The following is a 19290-nucleotide window of genomic DNA, read 5'->3' on the forward strand; positions in this document are numbered from 1 at the left end:
CGCAGGTGTGCATTCCTGGCCTCTACTCAGAAGAGGCCACAACCGAAAATGTCTCCAGACACTGCCATATGTCCTCTGGGGGCCAAACTTGTCCCCCGTTAAGAGCCATTGGTTTAAAGAGGGCATGAGGTCTCGGTGGCTTGGATTGGATGGTGTCAGTTTAGTGAGCCACCTTGGATGGGTTTGAGGAAGATCTTTGAAGACAGAGTCAACATGATTTAACGTCTCTTTGCCTTGGTTTCTCCTCATACTCTCGAGCCTGCTGATACTGTCACTTCCCTAAAGCACAAGGCCCTGCGCCCCCTGTGTGGGTGATGGAGTTGCTCCGACGTGCACAGACTGCCCCTCTGAGTTATCATTCACCCGACCCTGGGGATCCGAGGTCCTGCCGGTAGGGCACTGGGAGCCCCGTGGCTGCAGGACCACCTGTGTCCAACCCACGTGGCGTTTAGTCTCGGCATCGCACCCTCTCATTTATCAAGTCCCCGTGCCGCCAGCCTCTTGACTCCCAGAGCAAGCACTTTGGGATCTCGTCTGGGCAGTTTTCTTGCCCCAGAAATCTGTTTATCAGAACAAGGTCTCACAATTTCGGCGACTCTTCCAGCGGGCTTGCCTTCGAGGAGCTAGTTCTGCACAAGCAAGTATAAGTGACTTCCGAACACATCAGAATGGCAGTTATGTTCTGGAGCCCTGAAGAGTTCCCTGCTGGCCGGGGGGAGCCCAGAGCAGTTGTTAGGAAACAGCTGGAACGTGTAGGTTTTCAGTGTTATGTATTGTGTGTCTGGCTGAGATCCAGCTCCAGGCTGTCCTTCTAGACTCCTCTCCTACGAGACCCACTCTGGCATCTTGCAACTCTGCCCGGAGGTGGGGAATTGGCTTCACGACCATCTCAGGGTTGGTGGTGGCTTCCTCAAGTCGAGCCTTGAGAGGGATTCTGATATCGACAGTGGGCTCAGTGGTCAGAGTCCACTGTGATTAGTGATACCTGACCTTGGTGTAGCATTGGGGAAATAGGGGCACAGTCTTCTCGCAATTCCTAACTATCAGAGCTCTGTGTTTTTTTATTCCATACCCATCGTGGCCTGCGCTGAGCCTGCCTGCTCTGGTCTTTGCCATCTTTCTGTAGATGTGACGGGTCCTTACGTTTCATCTCTTTGTCTATCAACGTCCACTGCAAATGCCACCTCTTTCCTGTGACCTTTCTTTAGTGCCTTGAATTCTGACTTTATCTTAAGAGCACTGGGGAGCCATTCAGTGGCTTTTTAAAGCCAAGAAGTGTCATGATTGATCTGCTCTTTAGAAAGGTCCCTCTGAGATAGACTCGAGGGGAGGCTGGGGTCACTTGTGGCAGTGATCCTGGTAAGAGACGGTGGTGATCTGGGCTGCAGTCATGGCTGTGGCAGCGGAGACTAGCATGCAGGACTTGGTGATTGGCCATCGTAGGGGGTGATTGAGTGAGGAGGGGACAAGGAAGAATTTGAGGAACCCAGTGCAGGTTTTTAGGGCCGGATGAGGCCCCTCACTGTAGCTGCTCTTCTAGAATTCTTCAGTGAATTACACAAGCTCATTTTCAGTAGGGTGTTCATGTACAGTATAAATTCAGTGCAGTGGGGCAGATGGTCTATAAGGAATAGCCATGGCACCTCGGCTGATGTGGTACCGCTTGCCTCTGGCTCTGTCTTTTCCAATTTTTTGCCCACTCGTTCCAGCTGTAAAATGTTTTTAGTGTAACCCCAGTAGAACCCTAGGCACACAACAGGGTGACTGCCCATTTCTCCTTGGGGAAGACTTCAGAGGCAGAGTAACACAGAAGTTGTATGCTAATGGGTGTGTCGGGATTTCCAGGAGACCCCATGAGTTGAAGGGCATTCCAGGTAAAAATTACAGCACATGTAAAGGATAGTGGCATGAAAGAAGGTGTGATGTCAGGGGTCTAGCATGAAAGAAGGTGTGATGTCAGGGGTCTGGCATGAGATGCTTCTCTTGGCAAAGCTTGTGGAAGAGCATCGTGGGCCCTGCCCTCCCTCCTGCTGCCCCCAGGCAGGTCTGGACATCCCTCTTGGTACAGGGCACTAAAATTGTTAGTATACCCTTGTGCCTTTCCAGCCCGGAGGGAAGAGCCCTAGCTTTCATCTATGCATCTTTAACACTTAGCAGAAGTGTCTGGTCATAAATGTTCAATAAATGCTTATTGAAAACTCAGGAGGGAGCCCTGGAGGGACCGGTCTTTTATTTCTCCTTTTCCTCTAAGACTTTTATTTCCTGATGGTTCCTGATCTCCCAGCCGTTGATCACAGTAGCTCAGACGGATCAGATTGATCCAGTTCTGGCTCCCTTGACAGTCTGCCCCCGGGGTCCACTGGTGGATGAATTTAGCTCTCCTTGGCCTTCCCTGTTTGCTTTCCAGCCTAAGAGTTCGCACTTTTGGGTGAGGGCCTTGGCATTCTGTGCCTGTGTTCGGTGGAGTCGAATCTAAACCTTGGGGCTCGGTGCTAAATCTCCGGGAATACTTGGCAAGCAGTCCAGGGACCTTGGGACTCTCTTAGGGTTAAAAGGCCTGTGTTGAAGTTTTGGTCTGGCCTTTGCTCCCCGTGTGACCCCAGGCAGGTTGGTTTTTGTGGGTGATTCCTGTTTCCTAAAGTGAAATGATGTCCCCGTATTCCCGCTGACTTGGCCCAAGTGCAAGGATTCTGTGATATAGGGCCGCAGAGTCTGAGGTCTGGACAGAGTCTGCAGTTCCTGCTCCTGGGTACTGGGAGTCCTGCGCTCCCTCTGTCTTGGCACCTTCCTTTGTAGCCACTGCCCATGGCCAGAAAAGAACGTTTGGGTTTTACTACCAAGCTTTTTGACAGAGAAAGAAGAAAAGTTCGTGGACCCCTGTTGTGTGCCCAGCACCAGCGAAGGGCTTTACCTGGGGCTCTCCGTTTAGTCCTCGCAGAATCCCTGGGGGTGGAGCAGATTCTGGGTCCCTTTCACAGATGAGAAAACTGAGTCCCAGAGAGGCAACGTCACCCACCAGAAGTCTCACATACACAATCCGTGTCGAAGAAGGGTTGTGCGGTCCTGGATTCTTGCTGCCTTGGCGGCACCGTCTGACCTCCCTGTCCCCTGTCTCCCACAGAGAGCCAGCTGCTCCCCGGGAACAACTTCACCAACGAGTGCAACATTCCAGGCAACTTCATGTGCAGCAATGGGCGGTGCATCCCCGGCGCCTGGCAGTGCGATGGGCTGCCCGACTGCTTCGACAAGAGTGACGAGAAGGAGTGCCGTGAGTGGCCTGGCCCTTTGCTGGGGCAGGAGGAGGGTGGCGGCAGTCCTGGGGCATCAGCGAGGAGTTCTGGGTCTGACTCAGCCCTGCACACTCTGCGTGCTGCCCACGGCGGGGCCAAGGCCTCTGGGGGCAGGGCTGTCCTGCCCTCTCCACCTGTAGTTCTGTCTCAGAGCAGCGTGGTCTGTGCAGAAGCAGGGGTCTTGGTGGGGTGGGAGCCACAGCTTTGGGGGAGCAGAGGACCTGTCCACCAGGCTCTACTCACCCTCCCGCTGGGAGACTCTCACTGCCTTCACTTTACACGCGAGGATGCTGAGACTCCCAGAGGTTATGTAGCTTCAGTATCTTCTAACCAGCGAGCAGCAGACCTGGATTTGAACCCAGGGCTGCCTGACCCCAAGGTCCAGGCTGGTAAGCATCTCGCACATCTTCTACATTGTGCAGCATTCTTGAGGATGAAATAAGCTTTAGCATCACGTCAAGTGTCTAGCGTGGAGTTGGTACTGACTTTGTAGTAATCTGCTTCCAAATGCCCTTTTCTTTGCCAACACCTGGACATCATCTTCAAATGGGCAACACCAGGACCGGGATTCTTTCTGATCCTCTCCACCCCCTCCTTCTTCAGCCTCTTTCCCGTTTTGTACCCAAAATCCGCGTGAGATGTGAGTCAGTGGTAATCTGCGAGAAAGGAGGCACCAGGGATGTGAGTTGAGGGGCCTCCAGGAAGTGGAACGATCCTCCCCGCCCCGTAGAGGTGTGTGTCTCTTCTTTGCCAAAGTTTGGTGCTGCAGAGGGAGCTGGGCCACGGCACGCTGGCCGGCAGGAAGTACACCGGGAGTCCTGGGCCCAGGGTCGTCCGGTGCCTGGGGACCACACAGCTGGACAATGGTTCTTGGCTGTTTCCTGGGCTTTGGGCACCAGGCCACAGGGCCTCTCGCACAGGAGAACTATGTGTTCTGGCTCTGAATCTGCCGTCTTTTTGGGAGCCAGCTGAGGAAATGAGGAGAAGATGATAATTTGAACTTTTCACATAGCTGTTACCGGGATTTGAGGCTCAGCTTGTTGTTGCGCAGGAAGGAGCTCTGGGTTTGGGGCCCCCTCTGGAGCCAGGCCCCCTCTTCCTCGTGATGTACTCCCTCTGAGACTGGCCCCTCTGAGATCTGTCCAGTATCCCTGCTGCCTGCCCCTGCTCTTCAGAGAAGTTTTGGGAGGGATTGGGTTGAGGGTATGTTTTTTGTGGGAAATAGTTCATTTTCTTTGTTGCTTGTGATTTCTTCTGAATCGACTATTATACATAACGCATTTTTATTTTTGCAGAATTAAAAAAGAGTATTATGTCTATTGCAGCTTTTTCTGTTTCTAGCCTGGCTTCAAAATTGCTAGAAATTGAATGTTTGTAATTTGAGTTTCAAATGAGATAGTATGCGTGAACCCTATAATCTGTCCAGTTCTGAGCATTATTAAACACTCTGAATGTGTGGAATGATCATTTTTGGAATATGGTGTGTATTGGAACTCCAGTAAATGCAGATTGTCTTTAGCTGAGCTGGGAATGTTCAGAACGGGACACGTTTGTGACAGAATACAGGATCGGAAGTTGAGACCTAAGTTACATCCCCAGCTTTGTCAATTTCTACTGTGTGATTATTAAAGTTCTCTGTGACAAGCTGTGTCCTGTGCCAGTCCAGTTCCATGATTTCAGAATTCATGCGTAAACGGGAAGAGTTGGTGGAAAGAGAAATTTTAAAAAAAAAGAAAAGAAAAGAAAAGATAGTGTGGGCAGCTGCCTGGCGCAGTTTGGTTTGGTTTGGAACAGGCTCGCCTTGGCTATTCTCCGTTAATTTTTTTCTCCTCATTACCGACCTGTCACCCCCAAGTGTAGTAGAGACTTGATTGGCATTTATTTAGTCTTTTGATCAAAACATAATTTGAAAAACCATACACATAAACACATGCATTCGAAAAACCTTTCCTCTGTTGCCCTTCTTTTCTCCTTTGGTCTTTAAATTCTAAAAACAGAAGAACACTAGAAAGTTTAGACAACAGAGGGAAGGAAAAGAAGTCCTTTTTCTAAGACAAAGTTTCCTTGCATTTCAGAGTTCTTACATATTCCCTTCCCAGTCTAGGACCTGCGGGTTGAGCCCTGGAGAAGGACTGTGTCCAAATCCCAGCCCTCCCTTCCATCCCTCTCCCCCAGCGCTGTGTGATCTTAGAAAAGTTACCAGAATGGTCTAAAACTTAGCCATTGGAAGGATTAAATGAGAATTAATTCCTTAACCTTCTGCCGCCTCAATTCCCTCCTCTCCAAAATGAGAATAATCAGCCTTCTAAGTGACATTGTTGTGAGGTTTTAATGCATGTTAAGCACACAGCACAATGCCTGGGTATAGTCAGTGACTTGTAAACGGTAACTGTTATTGGTCAGTCCACACAAAGTATATTCATTGTCATGGGGACGCGTAATTGAGTAACCTGCTTTTTCTACTTCAATGTAGAGGCCCTTTGCCACGTTACCATATATGTAGCAATGATAATTGGTGTTTGTGAGGTTACCTACTGTTCCATCCAGTAGATGCACTGCAGCCTAATTATTCCCCTCTTGTCGGGTGTTTGAGTCTCTTTTGCTTTTTTACTTCTGCTGATCAAAATGTTTAGGGTCGACAGCAATCCCACTACTGGGCATATACCCTGAGAAAACCATAATTCAAAAAGAGTCATGTACCACAATGTTCATTGCAGCTCTATGTACAATAGCCAGGACATGCGAGCAACCTAAGTGTCCATCGACAGATGAATGGATAAAGATGTGGCACATGTATACAATGGAATATTACTCAGCCATAAAAAGAAATGAAATTGAGTTATTTGTAGTGAGGTGGATGGACCTAGAGTCTATCATACAGAGTGAAGTAAATCAGAAAGAGAAAAACAAATACCATATGCTAACACATATATATGGAATCTAAAAAAAAAAAAAAGGTTCTGAAGAACCTAGGGGCAGGACAGGAATAAAGACACAGACGTAGAGAATGGACTTGAGGACATGGGGAGGGGGAAGGGTAAGCTGGGACGAAGTGAGAGAGTGGCATGGACATATATACACTACCAAATGTAAAATAGGTAGCTAGTGGGAAGCAGCCGCATAGCACAGGGAGATCAGCTTGGTGCTTTGTGACCACCTAGAGGGGTGGGATAAGGAGGGTGGGAGGGAGACGCAAGAGGGAAGAGATATGAGGATATATGTATATATAGCTGACTCACTTTGTTATAAAGCAGAAACTAACACACCATTGTAAAAAAATTATACTCCAATAAAGATGTTAAAAATAAAAAAAATTTTTTTTAGTAAATAAATAAAATGAGAGAGTTGAACAAAACAAACAAACAAAAACAATGTTTAGGGTCGATTAAGGAACTTATGCATGCCTGGAGGGTAGAAATACAGGATGGTTTCAGCCAGAGCCAGGCTGGGCTGGGCTGAGGTCTCCAGGGTAGGTACCATCTGGTCCATCCTTTCGACAGCTCCCTGAGAGTTGTCCATTTAGAATGTGTGCCGCCTCCTTCTGCGTCTCGTTCAGAAGTTACAGAGCTCTTTCACTGATTCTTTGGAACAACTTGGTACTTACAGGAAGGAGAGAGAAGGCGGCTGATACTCTCACTTGGTAGAGGTGATTGCCTCAAAAGCCCTACGACATAGCTTTGGCATTTAGAAAAGAATACATCTAACCAAGGAGAAGTCTTGCCCTTGCCGAAGGGTGAGAGAAGGGCCTGGAGAAGTGTGTCTTGGAGGGATACGGGGCAGAGAGCAGCTATTCTGTATCCACGGCAGAGGAAAGATTTTCGTGAGACAGGAAGAAACTTTTTTATTATAAAGGTAATAAAATGTTATGTTGTAAAAATCGGGGGAACAGGGAAGGAGAAAAACAGAATCCCACATAGAGTCTGTACGCTACCAGACCCACTGTGGGCATCTTACAAGTTTACATTCAGGCTTTTCTCAGTTGTAATCACCATAGGTATATGATTTTATATTTTAATTTTTTTCCCAGGTAACATTTCAACATATTAACATTTTTCTATGTTTTTTCCCCCATATTTCCCTATCACTTTTAACGCTTAAGTGGCCCATTCACTTGGTGAATAAATATAATTTATTTACTTATTATTTGGTATTTATGTTGTTTCCAGTTTTTCACTGTTAGAAATAGTGCTTACGGTTGTGAAATGAGGGTAGATATGACTTTCCCCCTGTTTTGAGAAATGGTCTTCAGCTCGATTCTCAGAAATGCCATGACCAGGTTGAAGGACAGGAGCCTTTTCTGCCTCTTGCCCACTTGTTCTGCTACTGGTTTGCATCAGCTTTTGCTCACGGGCAACATGTGAGACGTCTGGCTTTGTTTTAGTCTTGGCAGCATTGGGAAATACCTTTTTTAAAAAATCGGTTTTCTGGTTCGTTTAATAGTTGAAAACAGTTACATATTTTAATTTTCATATTTTAAGTTATCTAAAGAGGTTGAATGTTTTCCCCAACCCCCTATGGACTAGTTGTATTTCCGACCTTGTGAAATATCTATTAATGGACTAGGATAAATTTCCAATTGGGTGGAGTCATTAGATTTTCCACCTTAGAGTTTTGAGAGTAGGGGCTCCTTTGGGGATAGTCTGGGTGTATTTCTGTTCTTGGTTAGCGGAATGCCCTAAGTGATCGTTTTAGCCAAATAACTTTTTGTTATAATAAAGGAATAAGGATATGTTTTAGAAAAGCATACAAGTTCCATGGAAGCCCTGATTATGGCAAGAGCAATGACATGCCGTTACTTGAGCTTCTCCTGGGCTGCACTGTCCCAGGCACTTTACATTATAGTAACTCACGGATTGTCACGAGCCTTATGAGAAAGGGACTGTTATTATCTCCAGATGAGGAAACTGAGCCACAGAGAGATGTTGCAGACCCTGTCAGCTGTCCCAGCGTGTAAGTCCTCATAACCTTCCTCCATCAGAGACCACCGGTGGGTTCATTCAGTCTTTTTGTACGTGGATCTCTGTTATTCTGCTGAACAGGATTGTACTGTATGTTATCACTACTGATCTGATTTTTTTAAAAATTAAGAAACGTCGAAAATGTTTTTCTGTGTACAGGCATACCTTGGAGATACCGTGGTTTCACTTCTAGACCACCACAATAACGCGAGTCACACAAATTTTTTGGTTTCCCAGTGCATATGAAAGTTGTGTTTACACTATACTGTAGTCTATTAAGTATGCAATAGAATTATGTCTAAAAAATAATGTACATACGTTAATTAAAAAATACTTTCTTGCTTAAAAATACTAACCATCATTTGAGGCTTCAGCGAATTGCAATCTTTTTCCTGGTGGAGGGTCTTGCCTCGGTATTGATGGCTGCTGACCGGTCACGGTGGTAGTTGCCGAAGGGTGGCATGGCTGTGGGAATTTCTTAAAATGTTACTTAAAAGTGAAGTTTGCTGCGTTGATTGACTCTTTCATGAATGATTTCTCTGTGGTGGCAATGCTGTATTTGATAGCATTTTAGCCACAGAACTTCTTTTAAAAGTGGAGTCAGTCCTCTCAAACCTGCTGCTGCTTCTTATCAACTAAGTTTATGTAACGTTCTAAATCCTTTGTCATCATTTCAACAATCTTCGCAGCATCTTCACCAGGAGTAGATTCCATCTCGAGAAACCACTTTCTTTGCTCGTCCATAAGAAGTAACTCTCCTCATCCATTACAGTTTTATCATGAGATTGCAGCAATTCAGTCATATCTTCAGGCTCCACTTCTAGTTCTAGGTCTCTTGTTGTTTCCACCACATCTGCAGTTACTTCCTCCACTGAAGTCTTGAACCCCTCAAAGTCTTCTGTGAGGGTTGGAATCAACTTCTTCCAAACTCCTGTGAATGTTGATATTTTGACCTCTTCCCATGAATCACGAATGTTCTTAATAGCATCTAGAATGGTGAGTCCTTCCAGAAGTTTTTCAATTTACTTCGCCCAGATCCACCAGAGGAGTCACTACCTTTGGCAGCTATAGACTTATGAAATGTATTTCTTAAAAACTAAGACTTGAAAGTCAAAATTACTCCTTGATCCATGGGCTGCAGAATGGATGAGGTGTTAGCAGTCATGAAAACAGCATGAATCTCACTGTACATCTCCATCAGAGCTCTTGGGTGACCACGTGCATTGTCAGAGAGCAGTAATATTTTGAAAGGAATCTTTACTTCTGAGCAGTAGGCCTCAAGAGGGGGTTTAAAATATTCAGTAAACCATGTTGTCAGCAGATGTGCTGTCATCCTGGCTTTGTTGTTCCATATAGAGCACAGGCAGTGTAGATTTAGCATCATTCTTAAGGGCCTAGAATTTTTAATGGTAAATGAGCATTGGCCTAAACTTAAAATCACCAGCTCTTTTAGCCTCCTAACAAGAGAGTCAGCCTGTCCTTTGAAGTTTTGAAGCCAGGCATTGACTTCTCCTCTCCAGCTATGAAAGTCCTAAATGGCGTCTTCTCCCCATATATTGCTGTTTTGTCTACATTGAAAATTTATAGTCACCTTTATTGATGATCTGAGCTAGAGCCTCTGGATAACTTGCTACAGCTTCTACATCATCACTTGCTGCTTCACTCTGCACTTTTATGTTATGTTCTTTCCTTAAACCTCATGAACCAACCTCTGCTAGCTTCAAACATTCCTCTGCAGCTTCCTTACCTCTCTCAGCCTTCACAGAATTGAAGAGTTAGGGCCTCGCTCTGGATCGGGCTTTGGCTTAAGGGAATGTTGTGGCTGGTTTGATCTTCTATCCAGACAACTCAAACTTTCTTCCTATCAGCAATAAGGCTGTTTTGCTTTCTTATCATTTGTGTGTTCACTGGAGCAGCACTTTTAATTTCCTTCAAGAACTTTTCATTTGCATCTACAGCTTGACTACTTGTTCAGCACTAGAGGCCTAGCTTTTCGCCTGTCTTGGCTTTCAACATGCCTTCCTCCCTAAGCGTAATCATCATTTCTAGTTTTTTATTAAAGTGAGAGACTTGTGACTCTTCCTTTCAATTGAACACTTAGAGGTCCTTATAGGGTTATTATTTGGCCTAATTTTAATATTGTGTCTCAGGGAATAGGGAAGCCTGGGGTGAGGGAGAGAGCTGGGGGAACGGCCAGTTGGTTGATGGAGCAGTCAGAACACACACAACATTCATCAATTAAGTTCGCCATCTTATATGGGGGTGGTTCGTGGAGCCCCCAAACAATGACAATAGTAACATCAAAGATCACTGATCACAGATCACCATAACAAATATAATAATAGGGAAAACATGTGAAATATTGTAATAATTACCAACATGTGACACAGAGACACAAAGTGAACAAATGCTGTTGGAAAAATGGCTTGACACAGGGTTGCCACAAGCCTTCAATTTGTAAAAAACTCAGTACCTGCAAAGTGCGATCAAGTGAAATGCAATAATACGAGGTATACCTGGAAATGGTTTCTAAAGTGGCTGTTAGTCCTGTGAATCTCTGAAAGAAGAGACTGTACTTTATTACTGCCCCTTGCTGTAATAATAAAGCGGCAATCCAAATTTCTAGAACATACATGTGACCTGGAATCAAGAGCCTTAAATCTCCTGCCAGCTTTGTGTTGGATTGCAGCTGCCATCTCGCTGTGGTCTAACCAAATGGGGGAGGGATCTTGGAGGGTTGAGATCCGTGTTACAAGGTGGTTCGTTTTCTTCTTTGAAAAATTACATTGATCGCTATTTTTGTTTTTGTTTTGTTTTTGTGGTACGCGGGCCCCTCACTGTTGTGGCCTCTCCCGCTGTGGGGCACAGGCTCCGGACGCGCAGGCCCAGCGGCCATGGCTCACGGGCCCAGCCGCTCCGCGGCATGTGGGATCTTCCCGGACTGGGGCACGAACCTGTGTCCCCTGCATCGGCAGGCGGACTCTCAGCCACTGCGCCACCAGGGAAGCCCTTGATCACTATTTTTGAGGCATGTACAGACTTTTAAAGTCCCAGGCCCTTTATGTGTGTGTGTGTGTGTGTGTGTGTGTGTGTGTGTGTGTGTGTGTGTTGGCGGGGCTGGGGCTGGGGATAAATTCAAGAATCTTGTCAAATGATAAAATTTTAATGAATCTCCAAATCCAGAGGCATAGAAAAATAGGTGGAAAAATGGAATTTGCTTTTAGTGTTCCCAGCCATTTCTTGAGCATGGCTTTTAATTGCACCAGTGTGATGGCAGAAATCCAGGAGATTGGGCTGAGAGGGCAAGTTTGAAATAATGATCACCAAGGAATGTAAGGGGAGGAAAGCCCAGCCAGAAACTCTTCCTTTCCTTTTTATGGTCTTCATCATAGGCCTCTAGGTGGCGCCACATATAATGTTTTCTTTTAAACCTGGTGTTTCAGGGCAAGCAGAGATGAGGGGAAATAACTGGATTCTGCGTTATTCTTCTCATCAAACTTTAGCAGTAATTCAGCGATTTCACCAAGGCACCTACTGCTTGGCTCACATGCAAAATGCCCCAGGAAATCAGGCAGTTTCCATGGGGTGGGTACAGTTTGCTTCTTTCTCTCTCAGGCTGCTCTGTCTTTTCTCAGAGAACGGGGTGTGAGAGCTGACATGCTGTGACCTGGGAAAGCAGCCTGTCAATGAGCTGGGGGATGCAACTACAGTGGGATCTAATCCTCCCCTGCTGCTGTGTAAGAAGCAAAACTGGCACAACGCTATCATTATGGGTTGAATTGTGTCCCCAGCCCCCAAATTCATATGTTGAAGTCCTAACCCCAGTACCTCAGAATGTGACCTTGCCGTAAAAAGGAATGAAAATTTGCCATTTGCACCAACACGGACAGACTTGGAATGCATTATGCTAAGTGAAATAAGTCAGACAGAGAAAGACAAATACTGTATGATATCACTTATATGAGGAATCTAAAAAATACAACAAACTAGTGAATGTAACCAAAAAAAAGCAGACTCAGAGATATGGAGAACAAACTAGAGATTACTGTGGGTAGGGGGGAGGGGCAGTGTAAGAGTAGGGGATTAAGAGGTACAAGCTATTAGGTATAAAATAAGCTATAAGAATATATTGTACAACACGGGGAATGTAGCGAATATTTTCTAATAACTATAAATGGAATATAACCTTTAAAAATTGTGAATCACTGTATTGTACACCTGTAACTTTTATAATACTGTATATCAACTATACAATTAAAAACGTTAAAAATTAAGATAGCATGAAAAAACAAAAAATGTGACCTTATTTGGAGATAAGGCCTTTATAAAAGTAATCAGGTTAAAATGAGGTCACTAGAGTGAACCATATCCAATACGCCCTTACAGGAAGGGGGAATTTGGACACCGAGATCCATCCAGGGGGAAGATGATGGGAAGACAGAGAGAGAGGATGGCCATTTGCAAGCCAAGGAGAGAGGCCAGGAACAGATCCTTCTTCAGCCCTGAGAAGGAACCAGCCCTACTGACATTATGATTTAAGGCTTCTGGCCTCCAGAGCTGGGAGACAGTACATTTCCGTTGTACCACAAAGTCGTGGCAGTTTGTTACAACACCCCTAGCAAAACTAACCCAGCCATCTACCCATCTCTTATTTTTTAAAAAATTGTTACGTAATGAGTGAGTGACAGCTGTCCCACAGCTGTGTAACAGGATGAGGTTCACAGACATCCTGCTTCTATTTTTTTTCTTTAACAGTTTGAAAGTAAGAATCTTACCGTTACAGGTTGAATTATGTCTCCTCCAAGGACATGTTGTCGCCCTAACCCCCAGTATCTCCAAACGTGACCTTATTTGGAACTGGGATGTTGCGGTTGTGATTAGCTAAGATGAGGTCCCACTGAAGTCGGGTGGGCCCTTAATCCAATGTGACTGGTGTTCTTATAAGAAGCAGTGTGAGGATGTGAGGGAAGAAGGCCATGTGACAACAGAGGCAGAGATGGGAGTGATGCAGCCAGAAGCCAAGGAATCCCAAGAATCGACAGCTGCCCCCAGGAGCTAAGAAGAGGCAGGGAAAGAGTCTACCCCGAATCTCAGAGGGAGCGTGGCCCTGCTGACACCTTCATTGCAGTCTTCTGGCCTCCAGAAACACGAGAGAATAAATTTCTGTTGCTTAGAGCCACTCAGTTTGTGGTACTTTGTTACGGCAGCCTGAGGCATCTAATACACATACTTCCAAGGGATAATTCAATCGATTTGGGCTTTTGTGGGCTGGCCCAGCCCAGTAGGTGTGGGCTTTCTTTTATCAACCTCCCCGCTGGGAGAGGTGGGTGGAGCCTGGCAAGCCATTGTTAAATGCTGAATTTCAAAAGCCTTCTGAAGACGCCGAGCTTCAGAAAACGGGGGTCTAGAGAATATCATTGTGGTTTAACACTCTGTCCATTAAATGCTTCAGAATGAAAGTTCACATTCCTTCCCAGCACTTGTGGTGAGGAAGGAATCCAAGACCTGTGTGTGTTAATGTTGTTCTTTTCTAACTTAGTCATTTTCTTTGTGTAGTTGTTTTTAAACATCTCAGATAATTCCAGGCATGGCCCCCACTTCACTTAGTTTCTTTCATCTCAAATTTGAGGGACTTTGGGGGCCAGCCTCCATTTATGACCTCTGAGGCTCTGGGCACCAACTTACCTACCTCTACACCAATTTCCTCATCTGTAAAATGGGGATCATCACAGTACCTACTTCAGGGGGTGATAGTTAAAAACATTTAATAGGCGGTATGTCCAGGTGGTAATGCAAGTTAGAAGTCGGGTGTAGATCAGCTCTGCTGACCGCAGGGCATCGCTGTCTGTCTTAAATCAGCTAATGTATGTGGGGCTCGGAGCTGGGGTGCCTGGCCTGGGTTAAGCATTCAGTAAGTGCTAACTGATACTGTTCCCTCAAAAGTGCCGGTGACATTATCCTCAAACCCAAGTCTGCAGTGACATTCCTGGTCCTGCAGTGCTAGACGTCCAGGCCATCCCTTGCACACACCCCCTCTTCCTGCTCTCTCTTTGAAAGCTTAAGCCTTAGAAACCCCTTCCTTTGCTGGGTCAATATCTTCTTTTCACTCCAGAGAGTCTTGAACACACAGTCATGAGCTCTTATGAAATTCTCTTTAGCTTAGAGCTCCAGGGAGGCAGCCAGACACACAGAAGCCGCTGTATGAGGGAAGGAAACAAATACTTGAGGGCCTTGGGTGAGCCGGGCAGGCCCTTAGGGTCACAGGGAGGGGGGTTTGGAAGTAGCTCTCCTGCGTTCAGCTGGGAACCTGTGTCTTCACAGCCCTGCACTTGTCCCCCACCCACCAGAGTGTTCCCAGCTCTGCCCTAGTCCCACACAGTTAAGCACCTAAGTGGATTTTGATGACAGCATTTTGCTGCATCGCTTCAACAGTCTTCTGAAGTCTCTGCCTTCACTCTGTTGGCCTGAAACCCGCACTGCCCCCTGCAGCCTCCAAGGTCTAGGACTCGTAGAAGTCACAGCCTTCCAGGTCCTCTCCCCGCTCCCAGATGTGCGTTTTGTGCCCTGTGCCAATGGTGCAGTCCAGATGTTGGGATCCAGATGTATAAATCCCGGTAGTCTCCTGACAGCTACGTAGGGACAATTTCTGGCTTGTCGGGCTATGCCTGACCTTAACACGAATGTGACCATATGCTCCCTTTTCTAAAAGGACCCTGGCCGCTGTTTGCAGATGCCAGCAATTTTACACTAGGTGGAGAAATACGAAGTGCTCCGAAACTCTCTGGGTGTGTCAGTTGCCTGGGGCTTCTCTAACAAAACGCTGCAAACCGACGGCTTAAAAGAACTGAACTATATTCTCCCCCAGGTCTGGAAGCTGGACATCCAGAATCAAGGTGTCCACAGGGCCGTGCTCTCTCCGAAGGCTCTAGGGTACCGTCCTTCCGTGTTTCGTCGCCGGCATTCCTTGGCATCTTTGACTTGTAGAATCAACAGTCCAGTCTCTGCCTCCGTCATCACCTGGAGTCCACCCTGTGCATGTGTCTCTGTGTCCAAATTTCCCTTTTCTTAAAAGGATACCCATCGTTGACTTAGGATCCATTTTCATCCAGCATGACCTCATCTTAACTTGATTATATATATGCACTATTTCTAAATAAGGTTCCATTCTCAAGTTCCAGGACACTAATAACCTGCCACACCAGGCGCATTAATTTTTTTTAATATAAATTTATTTATTTATTTACTTATGGCTGAGTTGGATCTTTTGCTGCACGTGGGCTTTCTCTAGTTGCGGTGAGTGGAGGCTACTCTTTGTTGTGGTGCACGGGCTTCTCATTGCAGTGGCTTCTCTTGTTGCAGAGTGGGCTTCACTAGTTGTGGCACTTGGGCTCAGTAGTTGTGGCTCGTGGGCTCTAGAGCACAGGCTCAGTAGTTGTGGCACACGGGCTTAGTTGCTTCGTGGCATGTGGGATCTTCCCGGACCAGGGCTCGAACCCATGTCCCCTGCATTGACAGGCGGATCCTTAACCACTGCGCCACCAGGGAAGCTCTGGGTGCATTATTGACAAAGTAGAGTGTGCAGTGGCCAGCGCCACCCAGGACCAGGCCTGCACAGTCAGCTCCCTTGGATGTCCCTGTACTGGATGTGTTCTCACTGCATCCACTTGGGGTAATTTGCTGTTATTGTTCTACTCCTGCCTTTATAGCTGGTGGTCATGGAACAGGACCAGGTGTGTCAATAGAACAGGACTAGTTGAAAGCCTGGGGAGAGTGCTTTATATGAGAAAATAAATAAATATATTCTTTTAAAGTCAGTTCTAAAAGTAGTCTTACTTCTGTGACCTGGCGCCTTGACTTGGCTACTTCCATGGTAGAAAAAGAAAGTACTCTGAACGCTAGTTAGTGTGTATGGCAGCCGGTGAAAGTCCTGTGCCTTTAAAAGCCACAGGGGTGGGATGTGCTGCAACTAAATTGATACCTGTAGCTCTCTGCCTTCCAGTGCACCTGGGAGGAAGCTGGGAGGGCTCCCAGCCAGATTGGGCTGTAGACAGCTTTTTTGTCCTGCACAAAGACATGAAAAACATGAATTCGTTTCTAAATCGGAAGCTTGCACATAAAATTGGGATTATCAGGTTTGCTTGGAAAATTAGATGTAGTGTTCGGATACTCTGCACTCAGAGAACCTTGTTTCCACCCTGAGTCTATCCTGCATTTCACCATCTTGCTCATTCGAAGGGCTTCAGTGTTTCTTTAATTCTAAGACACACATCTTTTTACATTTTCAGGTCTCTGAAAGTGAGATGCTTCTTACAATCGATGGGATAAGAAAACGTGTGTCCTGGTTTAATTGGAGAGTTTTTTCTTTCTCCGTTGTATGTAAATTAGTGGCATCCCTTACAATTGGTGGTGTCTTAGAGTCAGTGAAATTGAATTCATTTTCTCTGATTGTCAGCATAGGGCGTTTCAGCCAAAGGTCCTGACATTTCCAAACAGATAGACATACCACGTGTGTCTGTTTTCCTTGGGGTGCTCGCTGCGCTTCGGGACAGGAGGCAGCGTGCAGAGCGGGAGGGTTGGCTCTGGGGCCACAGGGCCTGGGTTGAATCCTAGCTCTGTCACATGTGAACTGTGGGCCCTGGGCAAGGTACTTAGCCTCAGTTTCCTTAAATCCCGGGGAATTTTTATGAGGATTAAATGAACTAAAACCTTGAAAACTCTTCAAACTGCTGCTGGCACCAAGCATGTGCTCAGTAAACAGTAGCTGTGCTCTTATTGGCAGCGTGGAGTCTTTAGATCTCAGCTCTGCCGCTGGCTATCCGCTTCCCTGCGGGAGCCTTAGTTTCTTCATCTGCGAAATGGGAGCAGGTCTGGAAAGGGGGGTATGAGAGTCAGATGTTCGAGTGCTGTCTGGCGCATAGCAGGCACTTAATAAAATACGCTTTCCCGTCTTCTCCCTTCCCCAGCGATGCGTATTCCCTGAAAGGGAGAGTCTCCAGGGTTGCCAGAGAATTTTTGATCCAGGCTCCCTCGGGCTCCCACAGTCATCAAAGATGTGCTGGAAGATGCTCGGTACATTCTACTTTCCAGCAGGTTCTCTAAACTAAGGAAGGTGGACCGTTCTGTTTCAGAAATACTGGGAATATTCAGGACGGCAGCACACTAGTCAAAGTGACCAAGTCCCCTTCCCTGGACGATTTTCAGGAGACAGAACCCAGGGACCCCGTGACGCCCTGTTTTAAGGGATGTGCTGTGCAGCAGCCTAGGGTGGAGGAGCCCCGTGCCATCTCATGTCCCCATCGTCCCCACCAGAAGGCAAGAGGAATCAGACTCTCTACCAGAGGTCCCGGTTCCCCTTCCCTTGGAGCTCGGACAGGAGACCCCAGACTCTCTGTTTGGGGGATGTTGAGGCAGGTCTGTTGAGGCAAGGCACCCTGCAGCATAGAGAAAAACTGGGAGGAGTGTGTCCAATTTAGTATCTTCCTAGAGGGGAGAGGAACTTTTTCGTTTTCTGAAGTCACCAAGGCTCCCAGTTCTTAGAAAGTTTTGTTTTATTAGTTACGGCTCCCCCTCTCACATTCCTGCCAGTGTCGTTCTAATCCTATTCTGGTGGGGACAGGGCGACTCGAATGGCGTCTCCCAGAGGCCCCACCAAGCCCTATCTGGCTTCCTCAGTCCCTCCCAGGTGATGGCCGCTGCTGCTTGGGACCTGCCACTGCTTTCTTGGAAACCACCAATCTAAATACCAATACAGTCACCAGCTGAGAAGTTAGTGGCATGCAGTCATCCTGACGTCTTCTTTCAAATCAACTCTTTCGCACAAACATCAGCCTCACTCTGTCTCGCCAGTCCTCCCTGCCACTTCCAGAGAACTGTTACTACCAGCGCTGTGTGCTGCCTTTTCTCCGCCTGCAAAAAGGGGAGAATCTCAGTGAAGCGCCCTGAGCTGGGAGGGTTCATGTTCCTGTGTCACTGCAACGCATGTGGCCAGGTTGCCTGGGCCCCGATATTCTGGTGGTGCTCTCGTTGCCAGGACTTGGCTGGAGCTGCAAGATGTCGTCAGTGGTAACAGGCTCCATAATTGCTAATAAAATTTAAATGGCTGCAAAATCACAGAACATCAAAAACATTTTTTTTCCTGGCACATTCAGACAAATCTTGCTGATCCAAGTGAGGCTGTGACTGGGCAGTCTTTTTATTTTTGTTTTTTTATGCAGACTTGCACTTTCATCTGCGATAAAGCTGCTTTGCAATTGCCTAATGGCTTTTTCAAAAATTCAGAGACAGATGAGAAAGTGATAATTAAAAGAGGAGGATATGGTGCGTTCATATAATTCAAACACCTGACCGGAGTGGTTTGTTTAGTAGTAACACTGCGGTTTAGAGTGGGAGGAGAAGGGGGCGGAAGAGAATCTTTGAGGTCGGAAGGTAACTGTATACCCCTCTTAAAAAAGCACTTCAGGAACTCGTGGCTTTTGACATGGTTACTACCATGTCCTTTGTTAAGACCCCTGCAAGAGGAATCCCATAAAATGTAAGGAATGTCTTTGGGCTACAAAGGCTGTCGGGTTTTCCACACTGAGTGATTGGAAGAGAGGGAACTAAAATGGGTTACAGGCAGTTGTTCCTTTCCCACAGCATGGAAAAGCTTCAGGTTAATTCCACATTAGGATACAGTCTGACTCCTTTGGAAAGGCATAGTCTGCATGTACCTGGGTTGTTTTTTTCTATCATCGTGCCCTTCATTTTGGGGGGATGGGGGCGTGGTGGCAGGTAATCGGTGTCTCCGATTTTCAATGCGATTTAAAGGTGCATGGGCCCAAGACCACCTTGGTTCCTGCCGTCTCTTGTCGGGGGCAACGTTTGTCTGCCTCTCCAGTTCTTTTGGGACCTAGCGGTAGAGCCCGAGATCTTTACTGAACTCCTGAGCGAAGAGAAAGCGCTTTAGGGAGGGATCGGGCACTGTTGGAGGAGCGGGCGATTCTGGTGGGGAGGCCTTTGTGGTGCATTGAGAGCATCACGTATCCCAAAGAGCAGGGTGGGCA

The 19290-nt window shown here is 46.6% G+C and overlaps 1 protein-coding gene across 3 annotated transcripts in view; it reads left to right on the top strand.

The window, feature by feature from the left end:
• LDLRAD3 (low density lipoprotein receptor class A domain containing 3) overlaps positions 1–19290 on the top strand; it is a gene marked incomplete at both ends in the record, with an annotated part of 253970 nt that overhangs the window by 74009 nt on the left and 160671 nt on the right. For 2 of the 3 annotated variants that reach the window (XM_082659578.1, XM_082659579.1), the window contains one exon: positions 3122–3268. The exons of the other annotated variant lie outside the window; for it this stretch is intronic. In XM_082659578.1, the coding sequence (XP_082515704.1) occupies positions 3122–3268 (147 nt within the window). The remainder of the gene's footprint in view (positions 1–3121; positions 3269–19290) is intronic. 3 annotated transcript variants of the gene reach the window in all.

This window comes from Grampus griseus (assembly GCF_964374135.1).
Source record: "Grampus griseus genome assembly, chromosome: 8".
Classification (NCBI taxonomy): Eukaryota; Metazoa; Chordata; class Mammalia; order Artiodactyla; family Delphinidae; genus Grampus; species Grampus griseus.